Source organism: Symphalangus syndactylus, chromosome 16 (genome assembly GCF_028878055.3).
Source record: "Symphalangus syndactylus isolate Jambi chromosome 16, NHGRI_mSymSyn1-v2.1_pri, whole genome shotgun sequence".
Taxonomy (NCBI): Eukaryota; Metazoa; Chordata; class Mammalia; order Primates; family Hylobatidae; genus Symphalangus; species Symphalangus syndactylus.
Window position 1 is genome coordinate 47,503,518 of NC_072438.2, and position 20,425 is coordinate 47,523,942.

At 41.3% G+C, this 20,425-nt stretch overlaps 2 protein-coding genes across 29 annotated transcripts in view; one reads left to right on the top strand and one right to left on the bottom strand.

Moving 5' to 3' along the window:
* NSUN7 (NOP2/Sun RNA methyltransferase family member 7) overlaps positions 1 to 8,840 on the top strand; it is a 48,329-nt gene extending 39,489 nt beyond the window's left edge. For 2 of the 4 annotated variants that reach the window (XM_055246448.2, XM_055246450.2), the window contains 2 exons: positions 6,054 to 6,177; positions 7,273 to 8,760. In XM_055246448.2, coding sequence (XP_055102423.1) covers positions 6,054 to 6,177; positions 7,273 to 7,905 — 757 coding nt within the window. In that variant the 3' untranslated portion in view covers positions 7,906 to 8,760. Of the gene's footprint in view, positions 1 to 6,053; positions 6,178 to 7,272 lie in introns of all 4 variants that reach the window. The other 2 variants (XM_055246447.2, XM_055246451.2) reach the window with 2 other exon arrangements.
* Positions 8,841 to 11,271: 2,431 nt separating this feature from the next.
* APBB2 (amyloid beta precursor protein binding family B member 2) overlaps positions 11,272 to 20,425 on the bottom strand; it is a 405,899-nt gene continuing 396,745 nt past the window's right edge. For all 25 annotated transcript variants that reach the window (XM_055246442.2, XM_063619806.1, XM_063619800.1 and 22 more), the window contains one exon: positions 11,272 to 15,220. In XM_055246442.2, coding sequence (XP_055102417.1) covers positions 15,053 to 15,220 — 168 coding nt within the window. In that variant the 3' untranslated portion in view covers positions 11,272 to 15,052. The remainder of the gene's footprint in view (positions 15,221 to 20,425) is intronic.

The window sequence follows — 20,425 nt, forward strand, 5'->3', positions numbered from 1 at the left end:
AGGTTGAGCATGCCTCCTGTTTACTGAGTGGTCAGTGTACTGTGGAGTGGTTAAAAGTAGGGATTCTAGAGCAGTGGTTGTCAAACATTTTTGCTCAAATAATCCTTAAACTTTTTTTTTTTTTTTTTTTTTTGAGTCAGAGTCTTGCTCTGTTGCCCAGGCTAGAGTGCAGTAGCACGATCTCAGCTCACTGCAACCTCCACCTCCCGGGTTCAAGCAGTTCTCTTGCCTCAGCCTCCCAAGTAGCTGGGATTACAGACATGCAGCACTACACCTGGCTAATTTTTATATTTTTAATAGAGATGGAGCTTCACCATGTTGGCCAGGCTGGTCTTGAACTCTTGACCTCAAGTGATCCACCTGCCTTGGCATCTCAGAGTGCTTGGATTACAGGCATGAGCCACCGTGCCCAGCCCCTAAACATTTTTGAATAACTATCTATCTTGTTCTTTATTTTAGACTTACTGTCTAACATTTTCATCATAAGTTGAAATAGCTGCAAAATATGTTCTTTCTGGAATATTATATTACATATGTGTTTTAAATATATTTCTGTTAAATGTTTGGACCTGCAGATTTATGTATCTTATTTGATTTATGGGAAAATGCTAAATTTGTTACCTATTTTACATAACTTGTTCTCATTGTCAAAACCAAATTTACCTTGTCAGAAAAAGTCTGACTTTATTCTTTAATTCAAATAGTCATTAATATTATCTTGTGATTTTCTTTAAATTTGAATTCTAAGATAGATATATAGAAATAAGGAAGGGAAAGGGAGGGAGGGAAGAAGTGAGTGTAGGAGGAGAGGAAGGGAGAAAGGGAGGGAGGAAGGAAGGGAGGGAGGGAGGAAGGGAGAAGGAAGGAAGGTTTGCTGAGTTTGATACCCTCTTAAAGATTTCTTACCTAAACTCTTGCATTACCATGGGAGAAGAGGGCCGCATTCTTGAGTTGTCCCTTTGTTAGCATCCTGGAGATGTTAATATCCCAGGACAATGGACTATAACAAGGTAGTGACAGTTATACCTTTTTTGTTAAGTGGGAGAAGGGTATTGTGGATGGCGAGGTGGCTGTAAAAGGTGGCTGTGAAATACAGTTAATGATACTACCTACATCATTAGATCCTTGTGGAGATTGAATATATTAACACACGAGCAGTATCTGGCATATAATAAATGTTCCATAATTTAAAATTGTTATAGTTGTTATTTTTTTTTATAAATTGCATGTTCATGTACTTTCCCACCGTTTTCAACTGGATTATTCTTTTTCTTCTTTTCACATGTCTTATTATATATTAGGAAGAGTTGCTGTTTTCATATGAATTACAGATATTTTTCAGATTGTTTATCTTTTATTTTTAAATAAAAACTTGAATTGAACATTTGCTTTATAGGTTGAGCATGGTGGCTCACACCTGTAATCCTAGCACTTTGGGAGATTGAGGTGGGTGGGTCATTTGAGCTCAGGTTTTCGAGACTAGTCTGGGCAATGTGGTGAAACCCCATCTCTACAGAAAAATACAAAAATTAGCCATGTGTGGTGGTGCACTCCTGTAGTCCCAGCTATTCGGGAGGCTGAGGTGGGAGGATTGCTTGAGCCCAAGAGGTCAAGGCTGTAGTGAGCCAAGATCGCATCACTGCACTCCAGCTTGGGTGACAGAGTGAGACTCTGTCTCAAAAAAACAAACAAAACAAAAAAAGAAAAGAAAAGAAAAAGTAATTGCTTTACAGCAATTTCTGTGTAGACATTTGTATCAATGCTTTCCTTATGGATTCTACATTTTGTGTTATGTGAATTCCTAGCTTATGAATGCTTTGATCAGTTTTCTTATAGTACTTTTATAATTTCATCTTTTTTATATTTAAATAATTGAGTTTTCTGCTGTTTATTTTGATAAAAGAGTCAAGTATGGATCAAGGTTTATTTTTTCCCCAAATAATCTTTCCTTGGGCCCCGTTCCCCATTGATTTAAAATGCCATCTTTTAAAAATATGCTTTAAGCCCGTTATACTTCTGTGTGGATCTATAATTCTATTCCATTGATGTTTGGCTATTTCTATACGAATATGACAATGCTATAACTACTATGGTTTTAAGTGGGTTTCTTCTCAAATTTTTTATTATTTTTTGTTACATAAACCCCACCCACAATCCAAAGATGCATAATGAAATGGTTAACAATTTCCTTCTATATCTTGCCACTTCTAAGTCCTAAAATATCCAATTAAAGGGATGAATTAGGGTTCTGGAGGTCCCTTGATGAGCTAGGTGTAACCTCTTGGTCCCTTTTAATTATGTGATGGTCTGGAGGGACACTTGGAGAGCTGGGGCAGCAAATAGGAATAAGCCCAGAAATTTTGATATTTTTACTGCTGATACAGCCACACCAGCATGTACTAGCTGAATATCAACTACATGGATGTGTGTGTTTATATTATGTTATAGATATACATTAAGTATAGGTAACTATTCCTATTTTAATAAGCTTTTTGAGATGTAATTCACATACTATGCAATTCACCATTTTAAAGTGTACAATTCAGTGCCTTAAAATATTAATACATTCATGAAGTTGTACAACAATCACTGCTAATTTTTGTTAAGTTAGGAGTCCAAATTCCTTCTTTGCATGTGGCCATCCAGTTCTCCCAGCAACATTTGTAGAAAAGATGATTCTCTCCTATTGAATGGTCTTGGCACCCTTGTTGAAAATCAGTTAATCCCAGCCTGGGCAACATAGAGAGACCCCATCTCCACAAAAAATCAGCCACGTGTGGTGGTGACTACCTGTAGTCCCAGCTACTCAGGAGGTCAAGGCTGTAGTGAGCTGTGATTGGGAGACAGAGCAAAAGCCTGTCTAAAACAAAAAGAAAGAAAATAGAAAACCCACTAATCATAGATGCATGGGCTTATTTCTGGACTCTCATTCTATTCTCATTCTATCCATTGATTTATATGTCTATACTTAAGCCAATAGCACAATAAGAGGTTTTCAAAATCACTAATGGGGTCAGGCGCGGTGGCTCACGCCTGTAATCTCAGCACTTTGGGAGGCTGAGGTGGGCGGATCACCTAAGGTCAGGAGTTCGAGACCAGCCTGGCCAACATGGCGAGACCCCGTCTCTACTAAAAATACAAAAATTAGCCGGGTGTGGTGTCAGGCGCCTGTAATCCCAGCTACTCGGGAGGCTGAGGCAGGAGAATTGTTTGAACCTGGGAGGCGGAGGTTGCAATGAGCCAAGATCACGCCGTTGCACTCCAGCCTGGGTGACAGAGCAAGACTCCGTCTCAAAAAAAAAAAAAAAAAAAATCACTAATGGATGCCTAGTTTTATGAAAAGCCTTTGCAGCATTTAATGATATGATCAGATGTTATTTCTCATCTGATATTTTAACATGGTAGTGAATTACATTTCGTCTTTTGTAATAGTGAACAGTCTTTGAGCTTGAGGTGTAGGTTGTGTTCTGTGTTTTGATTTTCTGTTACCTAGTAAGAGTAGAGGGCAGGAAGGTGAGCAGTGCATGAGAGGTCTTAGTGTGCACACACCAGAGTGCATGCTTCTCTGGTCTTAGTATTCATTATGATCATCAGTATCTGCACATGCCTGGCTTCTGATCGTTAATTTGCTCACCTGGTCTCTATTGTTTCAGGATCTTATTATTTTCATTGCTGTCAGTGAGCCCAGTTGTGTCACTGCATCCCCTACCGTCAGCCCTGGCCTGCAGAGGAAAACCACTGCCAAACCTCTCAGTGCTGTGATGCCTCTCTCACCAGGCCATTCCTTGCTGCTTGATAGTGGGTGTACTTTTGGGACCCTCCTCTCAACATAGCCTTCTGGCGGGTTTTCCAGCCTTAATAGTGTTATCCATGGCAGCGAGCTCACTTCTCTGTCTTGTTCCTTCTTCCACTGCTTGCCATCTGCAGCCTGGCACTGCTTCCTCACCTAGGGTGAGCCGTTGTGTGTTCGTTTTCTGTTTAAGAAATTGCCTCAAACTTAGTGGCTAAAAACATCTATTACTTAGCTCACAGAAGTCAGATATGTCTGGCCTGGCGCAGCCGGGTTCTCTGCTCAGGATATGAGCTAGGCTGAAGTCTCTGGAGGCTCTGGGAACAGTCTACTTCCAAACCCACGCTTGTGTTTGCGGGACTGAGGTCCTTGTCTCCTTGCTGCTGTCACTTGACTGCTCTCCACTCCTAGAGGCCACTTTCATTCCTTGTCCCGAGCTCCCCAATCTGTGCACCTGCAGTAGCCGTCATAGCATCTTGTGTTTTGAATCTCGACTTCTTCCATGTCTGACCTCTAGACCCCGATTTCAAAGGTCATGTGATTAGGTCAGATCTACCCAGATAATATCCCTATCTTGGGGGTGACTAACGTGGGACCTGTCCTACATCTGCAAAATCCCATTTGTCATGTGTGTTAGTTTCCTGGGCTTCTGAAGGAAATTCCTCCAAACTTGGTGGCTTATAATAACAGACATTTATTCTCTCATAGTTCCGGAGGCTGGGAGTCCTAAACCAAGGCATTGGCAAGGTGCTGGCCGGGTGCATTCCTCCTGGGGCCTGTGCTGGAGAGGCCTGTCCCCTGCGCTCTCCCAGCTTGTGGTGGTTGCTGGCTGTCCTTGGTGCTCTTCGGCTTGTAGCTGCGTCGCATGGACACTATTATTATTATTATTATTATTATTATTATTATTATTATTATTTTGAGATGGAGTCTTGCTCTGTCACCCAGGCTGGAGTACAGTGGTGTGATCTCAGCTAACTGCAACCACCACCTCCTGGGTTCAAGTGATTCTCCTGCCTCAGACTCCCAAGTAGCTGAGATTAAAGGCGCCTGCCACCATGCCTGGCTAATTTTTATTTTTTTGAGCCAGAATTTCACTCTTGTTGCCCAGGCCGGCGTGCAATGGTGCAATCTTGGCTTGAACCTCCCAGGTTCATGCAATTCTCTTGCCTCAGCCTCCCGAGTAGCTGGGGTTACAGAACTCTGCCACCACACCCAGCTAATTTTTTCATTTTTAGCAGAGACGGGGTTTCACTATGTTGGCTAGGCTGGTCTCAAACTCCTGACCTCAGGTGACCCATCCACCTGCGTCAGCATCCCAAAGTGCTGGGATTACAGGTGTGACCCACCACACCTGGCCGAACTTCTGTATTTTTAGTAGAGACAGGGTTTCACCATCTTGGCCAGGCTGGTCTCGAACTCCTGGCCCCAAGTGATTTGCCTGCCTCGGCCTCCCAAAGTGCTGGGATTACAGGCGTGAGCCACGGCACCTGGCCAGGACACAATGATTAATAAAAGATTTCCTGATAGTTTAATTCATGTGGAATAGTGTTTAATTGCTTTAACTTATTAAATATATTTTAATAATATAAGCCTGGAAATAGAATCATTTATTATTCATGAATGAACTACTTACTAAGAAATGATAAATTCATATTAAACATAAAAACCAAAATTCTCATTTTAAATCTATTCATGATTTGAGATTTTTCTGACACAAAGTCTTTGTTATGTACTTTCTTGAATACTATGTAACTCATCTATTAATCCTCAAAAAGTGACTGGGAAGAATAATGTAATTAAAGTGATAGGCTATATTTTTATATTGTAATTGTGCAAAAAGTAACCAAAAGAAAATGTTTTCTCCTTTGTATTTTGAAAATGGTAGAAATATAGGACATTTTGGATAACTTTGTGATTAATGTACATATTTACCTGCTTTGATATGGAAACCTTTTACTAACATATTAGTGACTTCGGGAAGGTGACTTTTTAGTTTGTTAAACATTTGTTATTCTTGGCATAGTTGGTTAAAGATGGAGAATCTGGGATTTATAATAAATTATGAACTAATATAAAATATTAGAGCTTTTAACTTATAATAGTATTTAGGGAAAGGCTGCTTCAGAATTGTGTTCTTGATTGGAATTTCTGTTTAAACGATTGGTAAAGTATACTAGAAAAAAATGTAGCTGTAATTTACTTTCTTCCTCTCTTGGCAAAGAAGCCATTCTAACTGCTGAATGCTTGTTCCTGTTTGCTGCAGGCTTAGTCCTCCTGTTCTTCCACTGTGCTCCTTAAAGGAAATTCAATTGTGTACCGATACATTTTTCAGAATGGAACCATCTGAAATTACCAATGGTTGTTTTCTTTCTATTTTAACAAGGGAGGTAAGGAAAAAAATCCTAATCCATGTCATACTTTGGAATAAATAAACTACAAAGCCTCATAAGAGGAAGCCAGGAACTGTGCACATTCTGTAAAGATGTGTTTGCATTTCATAAACAGCTGAAGGGCAGGCAAATAAGCCCTGTTCTTTTTTTTTTTTTTTTTTTGAGACGGAGTCTTGCTCTGTAGCCCAGGCTGGAGTGCAGTGGCGTGATCTCGGCTCACTGCAACCTCTGCCTCCCAGGTTCAAGCAATTCTCTGACTCAGCCTCAACCAAGTAGCTGGGATTAGAGACGCCTGCCACCACGTCCGGCTAATTTTTGTATTTTTAATAGAGACAGGGTTTCACCATCTTGGCCAGGCTGGTCTTGAACTCCTGACTTCGTGATCCACCCACCTCAGCCTCCCAAAGTGCTGGGGTTACAGGTGTGAGCCACCGCACCCGGCCAGCCCTGTTCTTTATACTTCCCCTGAGTGTTCCTCTTCTGCCTGGCCGCCACCCCCACCTCCCCAAGCATTTTGTCAACATCTAGTGCATCTTCCCTCATATGTAAGAAATAAGCAGCCAGGCGTGGGGGCTCACGCCTGTAATCCCAGCACTTTGGGAGGCTGAGGTGGGTGGATCACCTGAGGTCAGGAGTTTGAGACCAGCCTGGCCAATATGGTTCACTCCATCTCTACTAAAATACAAAAATCAGCTGGGCGCGGTGGCACATGCCTATAATCCCAGCTACTCAGAAGCCTGAGGCAGGAGAACTGCTTGAACTTGGGAGATGGAGGTTGCAGTGAGCTGAGATCGCACCAGCCTGGGCAACAAAGCGAGACTCCATCTCAAAAAAAAAAAAAAAAAAAAAAAAAAATCTGTGTGATTCTTTTTTTCTATCAGATGTGTCAGGTTCATAAATGGGGAAGTTTAATTTTTTTTTTTAAAGGCATTTGCTGAGGCTTATGAGATTGGGGACTAAGGCCTAAAAACTATTTCTTATTTCTTTTAGTATAATAGAGTCTTTTTATTTTTACTGATACATTGATAAATATTTGCAGGAGACACAATAATAGCTAACTCCCACATTTAGTAAGTGCTTCTTTAATTGCAGCGGGACCCTTCTGAGACAGTGTCTGTGAAAGATGTTTTGGCCCGAGCTGCAGCCAAGGGTCTACTGGATGGGATTGAGTTGGGTAAATCATCAAAACGAGAGAAGAAGAAGAAAAAATCAAAAACATCATTGACAACAGGTGCCACTACTGATAATGGCATCCAAATGAAAATTGCTGAGTTCCTGAATCGAGAAACTAAAGCCAGTGCTAATCTATCAGAGACTGTAACAAAACCACCTCTTCCCCAGAAAAATACTGCTCAAGTGGGGGCTTCCTCACAGACCAGAAAACTCAAGAAGCTGGCCCCGCATCCTGCAGTGCCTACATTTATGAAGAACACTTGTCCCTCCAGACCGCATGAATGGCAGACACACTTCATAAGACCTCGGCCAGAAGACAGAATGGTTGCTCTGAAACCCGTCGAGATTGTTCTGCCTCCAGTCTTTATGCCATTTTCAGGTCCCCAAGGGATCAGATCTCGGATGCCAACTCAACATTTGTACTGTCGTTGGGTTGCACCCAAGGCACTTGTGCCCACCTGCCTTCCCACACCCTCACTATCCAGAAAAGGGGAAAAGCCTAAAGATGACACACCTTCCTCCCTACTCAGGCCTCGTCGGCGGTGGCTTTGATTGTCTTGTGTTTTTTATAGGGGCCAAAGGGCAGTTGATTTTTTTTCAAAGTCTACTGTTTCTCTGAAGGTTCTACATCTCTACACAAGATATGCATTCTTCCGGTCACCTAGGGATCTTCCAAGTGTGGTATTACTTTCAGAGAATTCAGACAAGTCAGAAACAATGTAGGAGTCAGGAAAGCAGAATTCAGAGACGTCAGCCCATCAGTGCTGCCCTAAGAGGATCCAGTTAGAGACTCAGTATCAGCAGTCAGAACTTACCTCACTCCTGTGAACTTTCAGGCTGGACTTAAAGCTGCCAAGCTTCTCCTGCAGGGAAGGAAACACTGCCTCCCTTCAGCAGGTAGCTCATTAGAAAGCCAAACAGGCAGACGATCCCGGCCTCTCCCGCCAGCTGACTGCTCTTCAGCATCCACGCGGTTGTAGTCGTGACTTTCTCAGTCACGATCAAGGGTGATTTTTTCTTAAATATCAAGCTGTTCTTTGAATAGGGAATGACATGAGTTTTTGTAACGTGACTGAAGTTGAGTTTAAGTAGGATGCGCAGGAAGTTCCCAAGTGCCAGGTGTGTGTAGCTCAGAGGTCCTTTTACAGTGAGGTGTCTCTCACTGGGGGAGCTTCCAGGATCCTGAGCAGACTGGACACAATCATCTCTCCCTTCCTCTATGTCAAGCACTGTTATAAAAGACTGTGAGCAAATTTCCATCTAAATATTAGTAATCCTGAAGAAGAGGCAAAACCGTTGAATGCAAGTGATACCTATTGTTGAAACCCACAAATTTCTGATTCTAAGATCAGGCAGTACAACAAAATCTACAAGTCATTTCAAATAGCATACAGGAATCAAACTTTGGTAAATAATTTCTGATGCACAATTAAAATATGTTGTAGCACTATGTTAATTATATTAAATGTTGATTCATCTTGAATGTATTCTCAATTGCCTACCAAGAATTGGTATGATTATCATTTCTGGGTCTATTGATTTTTCATCATGGCAACAGAAATTGTCATTAAATAGAATAAGATACAACTATATATCTTATTGTTTAAAAACATTCATAGACATATTCATAAAGTTTGAATTTAAAGTTTTATTTTTGCAATTCAGTTGTATAGAAATGTTATGTAAATTCCTAAATGCTCAATTCAGGTGGCATGATTTTTAGAATATTATCTTCTTCAAGATGAATATTTAGGTCTATGTCAGCTCTGATATTCTATTTTTACTTTCTTACTTGAAGTGAGAAAAGAGAATGGTAATTGTATTATAGCAGTAATAATTTTTATTTTAGCTTAGATTTACATTTATGAGTAAAACGTGTCAGTGGGCTGGGTGCAGTGGCTCACATCTGTAATCTCAGCAGTTTGGGAGGCTGAGGTGGGCAGACCACTTGAGCAACGGAGTTCCAGACCAGCCTGGACAACATGGCGAAACCCCAAAACCCCATCTCTACAAAAAATACAAAAATTAGCTGGGTGTGGTGGGACACGCCTGTAGTCCCAGCTACTCAGGAGGCTGAGGTATGAGGATCTCTTGAGTCCAGGAGGTGCAGGTTGCAGTGAGCCAAGATTGCCCCACTGCACTCCAGCCTGAGAAACAGTGAGACCTTGCCTCAAAAAAAAAAAAAAAAAAAAAGTGTCAATGAAGAAAGGAAACAAGACTTTTTATACTTGAACCAGGCTTATTGTATTTTAAATCCCTAAAGAATTCTTCATGTTATCACTCTTGTACAGAACGATATAAAATGCTCAGCTTATTTTGCTGATTTTGAAAATCAAACACTATCATCTATCTCCTTGCCCTAAAATTATAGCGTGTGGCTCATCCTCTTATCCCACCCAGATTTCTATCTGGTTAGGGTAGTCCATGCCTCAAGGAAGGCGGTGCAGCTTAATTTAACATTGTTCAGTAAAGAATCCCATTGTCTATCATAAGAATCCCTTATCCTTTTCGGGCCCTCCCCCCATACCAGACTGAAAAGTATTCCATTGTCCAGAAGTAGCTGGTCTGAGATTTTTATTTTCAAGTGTATTTTCTGTGATGTTAAGTCTCATTGTTATGGAATAGTTTAGGATAATTTTCTGATCTCTACAGTAGCATGTGATTGAAGTCACAGTTTGTTGCCACTTACATTGATTATCTCCTAACATGCATTTGGCACTAAATTATTTTTCTCTTTAGAAGTATATGAAGATTCTGAATTAATTAAACGATTCATTAATTACACTGCAGTTTTCTTCTTTGATAATCTTCTATGAAGGACAGGATCAATTATTTAAATACTTTGGTAGAGTGAAAAGGGAAAAGAACTTTGGATAAATACAATATGAGCCCGGATGTGGTGGCTCACATACTTTGGGAGGCTGGGGCGGGCGGATCACCTGAGGTCAGGAGTTCGAGACCAGCCTGGCCAACGTGGTGAAACCCTGTCTCTACTAAAAATATACAAATTGTCCGGGCGTGGCGTTGCATGCCTGTAATCCCAGCTACTCAGGAGGCTGAGGCACCAGAATTGCTTGAACTCGGGAGGTGGAGGTTGTGGTGAGCCAAAATTACACCCCTGCACTCCAGCCTGGGCGACAGAGTAAGACTCTGTCTGAAGAAAAAAAAAAAAAGGCAGTATGAGGGAATTCTAATGAAGGAGAATACTGATTACACTGACATATTTCATTTGGCATTTTACATTCTTGGACTTTAGATAAAAGTGCTGCCAAATTCTAAATACTGAAATTACTAGTATTCAGGTACTCCAATAGCAAACTTATATTTTTAATCTGAAATTATTTACCACCATATAATGCCTGAAACCGTAATGAAATTTTATTCTTTGTTACTGCCTAGAGAGAAACCACTGCGGAAGTGCAAGATGAACAAAAAGCGGGGACATACTTTAAATTCTATTTATCTGCCTTCCGGCGCCTAACAGTGAAGCTAAATCAGATTCAGCTGATTTGTCTAGTTACCTTTCATTCTGGATTTAGTGTGTGTACACCTCTATTCTTTATTCTTTGATGTCAGGTTCTTCAAGGAAGTGATAAACTTCTTTGTGCTGAAATATCACAATCCTAGAAAGACCACTTACAAAAGACTCCAGTTGGTGACTAAATAGGCTTCTATGTCTGGAAGGCCACCTGGCCTTCCTGATCACCAAATAAGTACAGGGTGATTACTCAAAATTTAAAGTTACTTCCTAGTTCTTACCAGGCAGGAATACGTAGTAACTAATCAAAGCAAAATGCTCCATTACTCAAGTGATTTCTAAGTTTGAGGTAAGAATAATTTAAAAATAACTAGAGACACTGAGTTTCTATTTCTATTCCTTGTACATGTGACTAAGATATCAGATAAATGAGCCAAACGTTTTATGCAGCTAAATTTATTCTCACAACAAATTACATTTAAATGTGTAAAAGTGGTCAACAGGAAAAGGGCATAAAGGAAAAGAAAGCGTTCTTTCAGGGGAAGCAAGCTGCTCTGGAGGCCAGGAACTACTGCTCGCGTTGACACGGTATGAGTGGGTATCTTTGCCCTGAAGCTGAAGTTAAACTTTCTACTGGCCGTGTGGCACACGTTAGATGTGTATTAGGTTAAGCCTGGCCAACTAGACAGCGAAGGGGCTTATTAGTTAAATTGTGCTAATATCAGTTAGGAAAATGCTTGTCATGTTGTGGTGAGATCTTGAGTTTGTGTTGCAATGCCTGGGACATGAACGGGCCAAACAAACGGAGGAAAGCTCTGGGGCTTCCAGGCAATGGCCTTGTGTCGAGTCATCTTACAAGTGTCCATCTTGAAATCATAAACTGGATTTAAAAAGAAGTAGCAGTGCCACAGTTTATCACCAAGAACTTATTTTAATGGAAATGGGTCTAATGTCCCTTCATGCAACAAGACAGATGAACAAAAAACAATGGTCCTAATTAGCTATGAGTGATCTTACATCCAGGTGGAAACAAACGGCATGTGGACATGTATATATCTCTTAGATGAAATCACACATGTTGTGAAGGGTAGAAAAACGAAGCACCAGGCAGTGCTTTAGTCTGCAAAGGAAAGTTTTTAGCCATAGGCATGTTGGCTAGTTGTTCCCCTTGATGTTGCCAAGGAGCAGATGTATGAGGTGGCAAGTCTGTGTCTATCTAGCTGCTTTTAAAAAATAAAAGGAACTTTAAGCATTTTGCCTTTTCTTCTACATATCCCAATAGAAATGTGACTACAAATCATTACAAAACCACTTTTTAGGCAATGTATAGTTCACTGAGATTACTTAGATCTGGATACACTGGGAGATAATATCCAGCAAAGATAATACATTAACACAATAATGCAGTATATTTCAGTAAAAATAGAATAAATAAAATAAAAATATTTTAAGCTGTATTTAACAGGTTAATTAAAAATATGGTAAGACATACAAGGCATCGTGAACATGGCTGCCTGTTTACCGAATCACAGATCTAAAGAATGCATAGATAACTGAAGTGTCACTAAGATACCAGGTAAAACATTGGCATCCTTTCACAGACAAATACACACATACTTTCATACATACTTTTTGGCCATGGCAGAAAGTGTCTGAACATATTTAACATAATTTTACAAAATTAATTTGCATTTACTATACAAAGCCATTTTCAAAACAAAACGTCTGCAAAGTTTTCAATATGTAAAGGCTATCATTCATCTTAATGCATCCTATAATTGCATATATAAATCAGTTTGCTACTTAAAGCTAGCTCAGAATTCTTGTCTCGGAAACAAGCAAATGTATGCCTTAAAAAATGAAGAGGGGGTTCTGATAGAGATTTCCAATATAAAAGTGGGTAATTTGTTTAGAATTTTGAAATTTATCACACTAAAATGTTTCACTACAGAGATCAAGATGAAAGATCACTGTAAATGATTTCTGAACAGCTTTTCAAAGGGCACAGCAAGGATTTTCTTAATGCAGTAATTTCTTATGATGGCACCGGTTACTTCAGATCAGTAGTATATAAATTGGTGAAAAAGATTGCGTTTCTAAAGTAGCCTAGTTGTGTCATAACATTAGGGTGCTAAGACAATTCCAGTCCCCCTGCCCCCCACCCCTCATGAATTCTGGGGGAATGGCAGGTAGAAACGCCACCCACTCATTCCATCATGATCTCTGGTGGCTAAGTACCACGAGTTAGGAATGTCCCTGCTACAAGTAGCATCTGGAAAATCTCGTAGATGGAACAGGCTGTGAATGTAGAATCCTGCCCTCTACAACACTTTTGAGGCACTCTGTAGGAAAACAGTCCTGGACTTAGGGCAATGGCACCATCATTAATACCACTGCATAAGGAATTTGGACATCTTTCTCCCACTCGTATAGGGAATTCTAAGATTGCCTGACAATAGATCTTTCCATACCTGCTCTTCTTAGTATATGCCCAGAGTCATTCTGGAAAGGCTCTTCCTGACGGATATGGAGGCAGCATAACACAGCAAGAACGGGCTTCAGCAGCCGTGGGTCCTAGTCCTGGTTCTTTCATGAACTTTGGTGAGATCTTAGGCCAGTGGGTTTAGCCTCTTGGTACTTCGTATTTTTACTTCTAAAGTGTATTTAGTACCTTCTCTACCTGGTAAGGCTCAGATGTGATAAGAATGTGGAAACCATTTTGACAAGTACATAGCAGTGTATAAACATAAAGCATTACTTTTATATTTGGATGTTGTAAATGTTAATTTTGACATTAAAAAGAAGTAAACAAGACTAATATTGAGATTGATCGCCTTAGCAACTTCCTTTTAAAACAACAATGTCAACAAGAGTCTAAATTTGTATGTCTTTACAGCTAAGTTTCTCATCTACATAAAAAGGAGCAGGAAAATGCTATTTTTGGGAAACTTGTTAAATAGTCCATTATTCCTATGTAGACTTTGCTCGGATATGATATGAAAATTTCAGATCTTCAAAGTAAAATGGAAAAAATATAAATTTTAAAAATATATCTAGTTGAGTCTAACAAATTCTAATATTAAATACATAAATTCAAGGAAAGGTTCAACCTAATGTAATTTGTTGCCATGGACAATACATGATGGACAGACAGCTTTCTGGGCAAAAAGCATCAGAGGGGGATAGAGCTGGATGCAGAACTCCAGCAGAACGTTTACCTCTAGCACATGGACTAGCAAAAATAACATGGTGGTAGAAATCTAAAATAATCGTGCATGATAGAAATATCAATGATATTTCCTCAACTTCAAATTGCATATCAGCTAATTCTCAAACTAAGGATGAAAGGCTGATGAGTATTTCATCTTAATGTTTATGTAGAGAATGGCCATAGTGAACTATAATTCTCTAGCTGCACCGTACAATATAAGGCAGAAGTTTGAAATATGTCCCACTCAAAATGCATTATGATTTTATTAATCTCTTAAAAATAATCAGTTTGAAAACCATCTGAAAAAGAAAGGCTATGTTTTGTTCGATTTTAATTCCTCAAATTTAGTTTTTCATCAATTTTGAAGTTTCACTTTTTTCCAACATCCCACAAACAGCTGTAGACATGAAATGGTGTCCATGTGTCAAAGAGCTTGTCAGGGAAAGCTGCCAGTTGGTTTCTATACTGATGCCAACAGCCAATTTTGTCAACCAACAGGTTCAATTTTATGAAAAATTAAAACACAAACTCGCCATCCTATTTTTACAGCAATTCAATGGTATCTGCTATGCAGTGCCTACTCCAATGTTGAAAACAGGGCAAAGTGCTGTAGGACTTAAAGGTTGCTTGTGACAGGTCCAGCCAAGAAGACAGTGAAACCAACTCACGCATCATTCATTCCAAGGACGTTAGTTCACTAGGAGGGGTGTGGCCACATTCTTCTCTGTGTGTGTGAAGTTAAGTAATGTTCACAATATTTACAATAAGAAAAAGACCTTCCACTGCGCATGATGTAACTTACAGCAAAAAAAAATTATTCATGCTTCTTTTCATATCACATGATGGTGGCAAGACGAGAGAACATGCTTGTCTAACACTGCTTGGTTAAGGGTAAATTCTCTGAAGACAAAGCATCAGCAACTGGATGGAAGGTCAGATGGCGGAGTTCATTTTCTTTAGTGTAGCTAGTCAATCTTCAGGTAAGCAGCCGAGTCCTTTCGCATGTGCAGCTATGGCGTTTCGGTGACAGGGCGTTTCTGTTTCAAAGTGTCAATGAGGGATAAGACCCCTCGTTTTACATTGGTTGTGACTCTTCTGGTCACTGAGTCTGCTGGCGGTGGAGGTGGTCGAACTTTCTGAGAAGGCGGCCTGGCTACCAAGCACTTCTGATATCGTAACTGAAATAAAACAAAACGTGTTTTAAGGTAATTAACAACATATTATTTCTTCTTTAATATGACTTTAAGTCATGACCCATACATTGACTCCCAAAGGTTAACAACCTAGTTCCTAAACATAAATCCAAGAGTTATTTTTTTCTGAATGTGAGTGCTTTAAATTCTCCTAAAAGATTAGGTTCAACAAAGGGGTTCTGGCTTTTGCCACCCTTTCCTTCCATCCATTTCCACCCTCCATGTGTCCTCTATATTGACAGTCCGCAACGAATACACCTCACAGTCAATGAGCTAATGAAACCAGAAAGGATTGGGAGAGAGAGTGTGTTAATTACATTTTTCATCAGAGACATGCAAATCTAGGCGGGTGCTCATGGCGCGCTGACAGCACAGTAGAAAGGGCATAGTTTGAATCTAAGGTCTATCACTTGTGAACCCCAGATGAATTATTAAATCTCTCTAAGCCTCAGTTTCTTCAACTGTAAAATGGCTGAAGAAGGGACTGTTTACAGAGGGTGTTATGATTAAATAAGTAATACTTGTAATGCTTGTGGAATGCCTGAAATAGGTCTAGCAACACAGAAGACATTCAAAAATGTTTGTTTCCTTCCCTATTTCCTGTTTTAATTAAAAAGATGAGGTATTAAGATTTCAGGATACATTGTACATACAAGTCTAAATCTTTATGGATTAATTTTTAAAAATCCATTAGCACTGGCACCAGGGATAATTCCTGTTCTTCAGAAATATAACAATGTAGTCCACCTGGTTTTGCATAATGGGAAGATAACTAATACTTTAAGATTAGATAAAAAGTTAAAAATTTATCAAATTTTTTTTTCTAATCCAAACATTTTAAAATACAGTTGACCGGGCCACTCATGGTGTTTCACTCCTGCACTCCTAGCACTTTGGGAGGTCGAGGGAGGCGGATCACTTGAGCCCAGGAGTTTGAAACCAGCCTGGGCAACATGGTGAAACCCTGTCTCTACAAAAAATACAAAAATTAGCCAGGTGTGGTGGCACACGCCTGTGGTTCCAGCTACTTGGGAGGCTGGGGCGGGAGGATTGCTTTAGCCTGGGAGATCAAGGCTGCAGTGAGCTGTGAGCGTGGCCACTGCACTCCAGCCTGGGCGACGGAGTGAACCCTGTCTCAAAATAAATAAATGATGAAAAAAAAATACAGCTGATCTTTGAACAACAGAGTTTGAACTGTGCAGGTCCACTTATATGAGGATTTTTTTCAACCAAACACAGACTGAAAATAGTATTCCCGGTATGCAAAACCCAATTATTCAGAGGGCAGACTTCTCCTATGCGTGGGTTCTGCAGGACCTGAATACGTAGGATTTCGATATACTCAGAGGTCCTAGAACACCCCCACCCCGCCCCATGTATACCAAGGAAGGACTGTCATTCCATGGCTTTTTTTTTTTTTAAATCAACTTAAATATTAACAGGCTCTTTAGTAATGGAATAGGCTGATGTCCCTGTAAGAAGCAAGACTTTGGGGGAAGGATATGGTACAGTGTTCTCTCATACCCCTTAGGCCACAAAACAATCCCTTTCAATCAATCATATGAAATATGATGATTGATTACACATCTCCTCTGTGTAAGGTATTTTACTAGGCCCACATCACAATCCAAACCACACACATCGAAAGCACAGATTTATACATGGCAACATGGGACTCTGGACTTGGAATTTCAAACAGTAGTCACGTTTGAATCAGAGTGAATCAAAACCACACCTAAGTGTTGGAATTCATAAAGGATCCCTCTCTGTTCTATTCTAGATTTCGCCAAAATGTCTTTTGTTGGGCCTATACCACACAGCTGTGAAATATGCCTAAAAATTAAGTAGATTCAAAAAAATGTTAGTGTCAATAGATATTCACATGGTATAAATTCACATATGGATCTTTCAGATGGAGAATCATGCAGATTTGAACCAAGAAGAAAGCCCCTGAGCTAGAAACACTGGATTCAGAGCGGGCGGGAGGGAAGAATGGTTTGATTTTACTAGTATGCCTTATGCTAGATTGGCTGAGCTGTGTCCACTCATTGCAGTGATACAATTAAAACAGGAAGCAAATGAGTAAAAGTTGTTTCCAAGAGGGAAAATGAATTGAGAATCAGAAAACCAACCGTAGCCAAGAGATAAAACTCATTGTCGTTATCACTTAAAACGTATAATTAAGTCTGAAAGCCATTCATTTTATGACTAAAACCATCTGCTATGCTCTGTTTCAATTTCATAAAATACCGAAATAGTTGTCATCCATTTTCGCTTGGCTGAAATCTCCCATTTTCTATTTTCTTCACAGATCTCCTTTATCTCATCAACTCCCTGCACCTGGTCAGTAGGTTCACCTGACTCCTGTACTGTCCCTGCTCCCCTGAACCCCAGCCCTGCTCCTGCATATCCAGGGTGTCTGAGTTAGAATCCTGACCCCACAGTTCTTGCAGGGAGTTAGCCACTCTCACAGAGGATGGTTTAAGTGTGACACCAGATAACAAGCGTTCAACGCCAGGGCTCCCCTTCTCCCTCCTTCCTGCTCTGTTTCAAGTGATAAAGGTCAAATGGCTCTTTTCTGTGCCCCACCTTTGCAATCTGCTCTCTCACCTCATTCTTTTAACATTTTTGTTAGACATAGGGCCTTTCTATGTTGCCCAGGCTGGACTTGAACTCCTGGGCTCAAGGGGTCCTCTCATCTCAGCCTCCTGAGTAGCTGGGACTACAGGTGCAAACTTTCCCTTCATTCATAACCTCACAATGTGCTGTATGGGGCGGGGCGGTCAGATAACTCCCTTCCCTTCCCTAAGTTCCACCCATTCTTGGTTCTTAGCATCTTCTGGACTATCTCAAAGTAAAAGGTCTCTCTAACTAATTCAGAGGCTAAGTCCCTCCCCTTGGCTCTCTTTTTTTTTTTTTGAGACAGGGTCTCACTCTTTCACCCAGGCTGAAGTGCAGTGGTGCAATCTTGGCTCACTGCAACCTCCGCCCCCAAGTTCAAGCGATCCTCCCACCTCAGCCTCCCTGAGTAGCTGGGACTATAGGTGCATGCCACTACACCGGGCTAATTTTTGTATTTTTTGGTAGAGATGGGTTTCACCATGTTGGCCAGGCTGATCTCAACCTCCTGACCTCAAGTGATCTGCCCGCCTCAGCCTCCCAAAGTATTGGGATTACAGGCGTGAGCCACTGCGCCCAGTCTCCACGATGACTCTTTATCTACCACCATTTTCCACAAAAGAAAACCTAGCTGGGCACGGTGGTGCTCCCCTGTCATTCCAGGGAGGAGTGCAAGACCAACCTGGGGAATATAGCAAGATCCCATCTCTTAAAAAAATAAAGAATAAAGAACAAAAAAGGGGCAGGCCTCTCCTGTCCTGAAATAAACACATGAACAAACCCTCCAATGCTGCCCTTCAAGCTCTCCGTCACTGGCAAACTTTGGAAGTTATCTGCTTTTAGGGCCTCCACTTCTTTTTCTTCCCAGTTCTCAATCCAGCACAGTCTCATACTTATTTTTCTTATTTATTTATTTTTGAGACAGGGTCTCACTCTGTCACCCAGGCTGGACTGCAGTGGTGCCATAGCTCACTGCGCCTCGACCTCCTGGGTTTGAGCCATCCTCCCACCTCAGCCTCCTCAGAAGCTGGGACTTCAGGCATGTGCCACCATGCCTGGCTGAAAGTGAAGATCCTCATACTTTTATTTACAGCACTTTCTACACTGTAACAGGGTTTGGGTTTCTGTGTCTCCCCCACTATACCTGAGCTCTACAATGCAAGGACTGTATCTCGGTCATGCTGAATGCGCCAGATTCCAGCCCGTAAGTGCGAAGCTGAATTAAATGAAGCCCAGGGACTTCACATGCAGCAGTCCTCCCCCAGCCAGGCAGTTTGGCGCCTCTCAAAGCCTCCGCTCCTGTTTGTTCCCAACGCCGCTCTCCTGTCCTGGACGCTCCTCCTCTCTCCCATCTGCAGAAGGAACTGGCCTCCTGGCTGATTGCCACCTCAGCCTTGTTCCTCCAACCTATCCTTTACTTTGTTGTCTTCTTTTCTTGCTGGATACTCTTCTAAAATCTAAATACAGGCTGGGTGCAGTGGCTCATGCCAGTAATCCCAGCACTTTGGGAGGCTGAGGCGGGTGGATCACCTGAGGTCAGGAGTTTGAGACCAGCCTGGCCAACATGGTGAAGCCCTGTCTCTACTAAAAATACAGAAAATTAGCTGGGCGTGGAGGCAGGCGCCTGTAATCCCAGCTACTTGGGAGGCCGAGGCAGGAGAATCACTTAAACCCAGGAGGCAAAGGTTGCAGTGAGCTGAGATCATGCCACTGCACTCCAGCCTGGGCAACAAAAGCAAAACTTCATCTCAATAAATAAATAAATAAATAAATCTAAATACAATCAATTCAATCCCCAGTTTAGCAATCCCTGCTGAAGAAAATCAGGCCCCACACGCCATCATCATAAGCCCACCACGATCTGGAGCGCACCTCCCTTCACTCGGGCCCAGTACCCAACCTGCTGCTGCTAGAACACACCTGCCCACAGGCTTTGGTGCCCACACTCATATAGCTCCCTCATTTTTTTTTGAGATGGGTTTCCCTCTTGTTGCCCAGGCTGGAGTGCAATGACGTGATCTCGGCTCACTGCAACCTCTGCCTTCCAGATTCAAGTGATTCTCCTGCCTCAGCCTCCCGAGTAGCTGGGATTACAGAGATGCGCCACCACGCTGGCTAATTTTGTATTTTAAGTAGAGACGGGGCTTCTCCATTTGGTCAGACTGGTCTTGAACTTCTGACCTCAAGTGATCAGCCTGCCTCGGCCTCCCAAAGTGCTGGGATTACAGGCGTGGGCCACCGCCCCCGGCCCAGTTCCCTCATTTTTATTAGAACTTTTGCAGTGTCTGGCATAAGAGATGCACAAAGGATACGTGCTGAAGGAATAATGAGGGATTCTTGTTTGTTTCCAAGTATCCATGTGGCGTAAAGAGCCCTGACTTTGTCACCTGGCAGCTTGGGGCTGAATCCAGGCTCGGCTCTGTCACTTACCGACAAGCCCAGAGGCCCATTCTCTAACTTCTCTTAAGTCTCTATTTTCTCATAAATAAAACAGAACTAACAACTACCTAACAGAGTTGTCGTAAGGACTGAGTTAACAGATATAAATAAAATATGTAAGAATGGTGTACA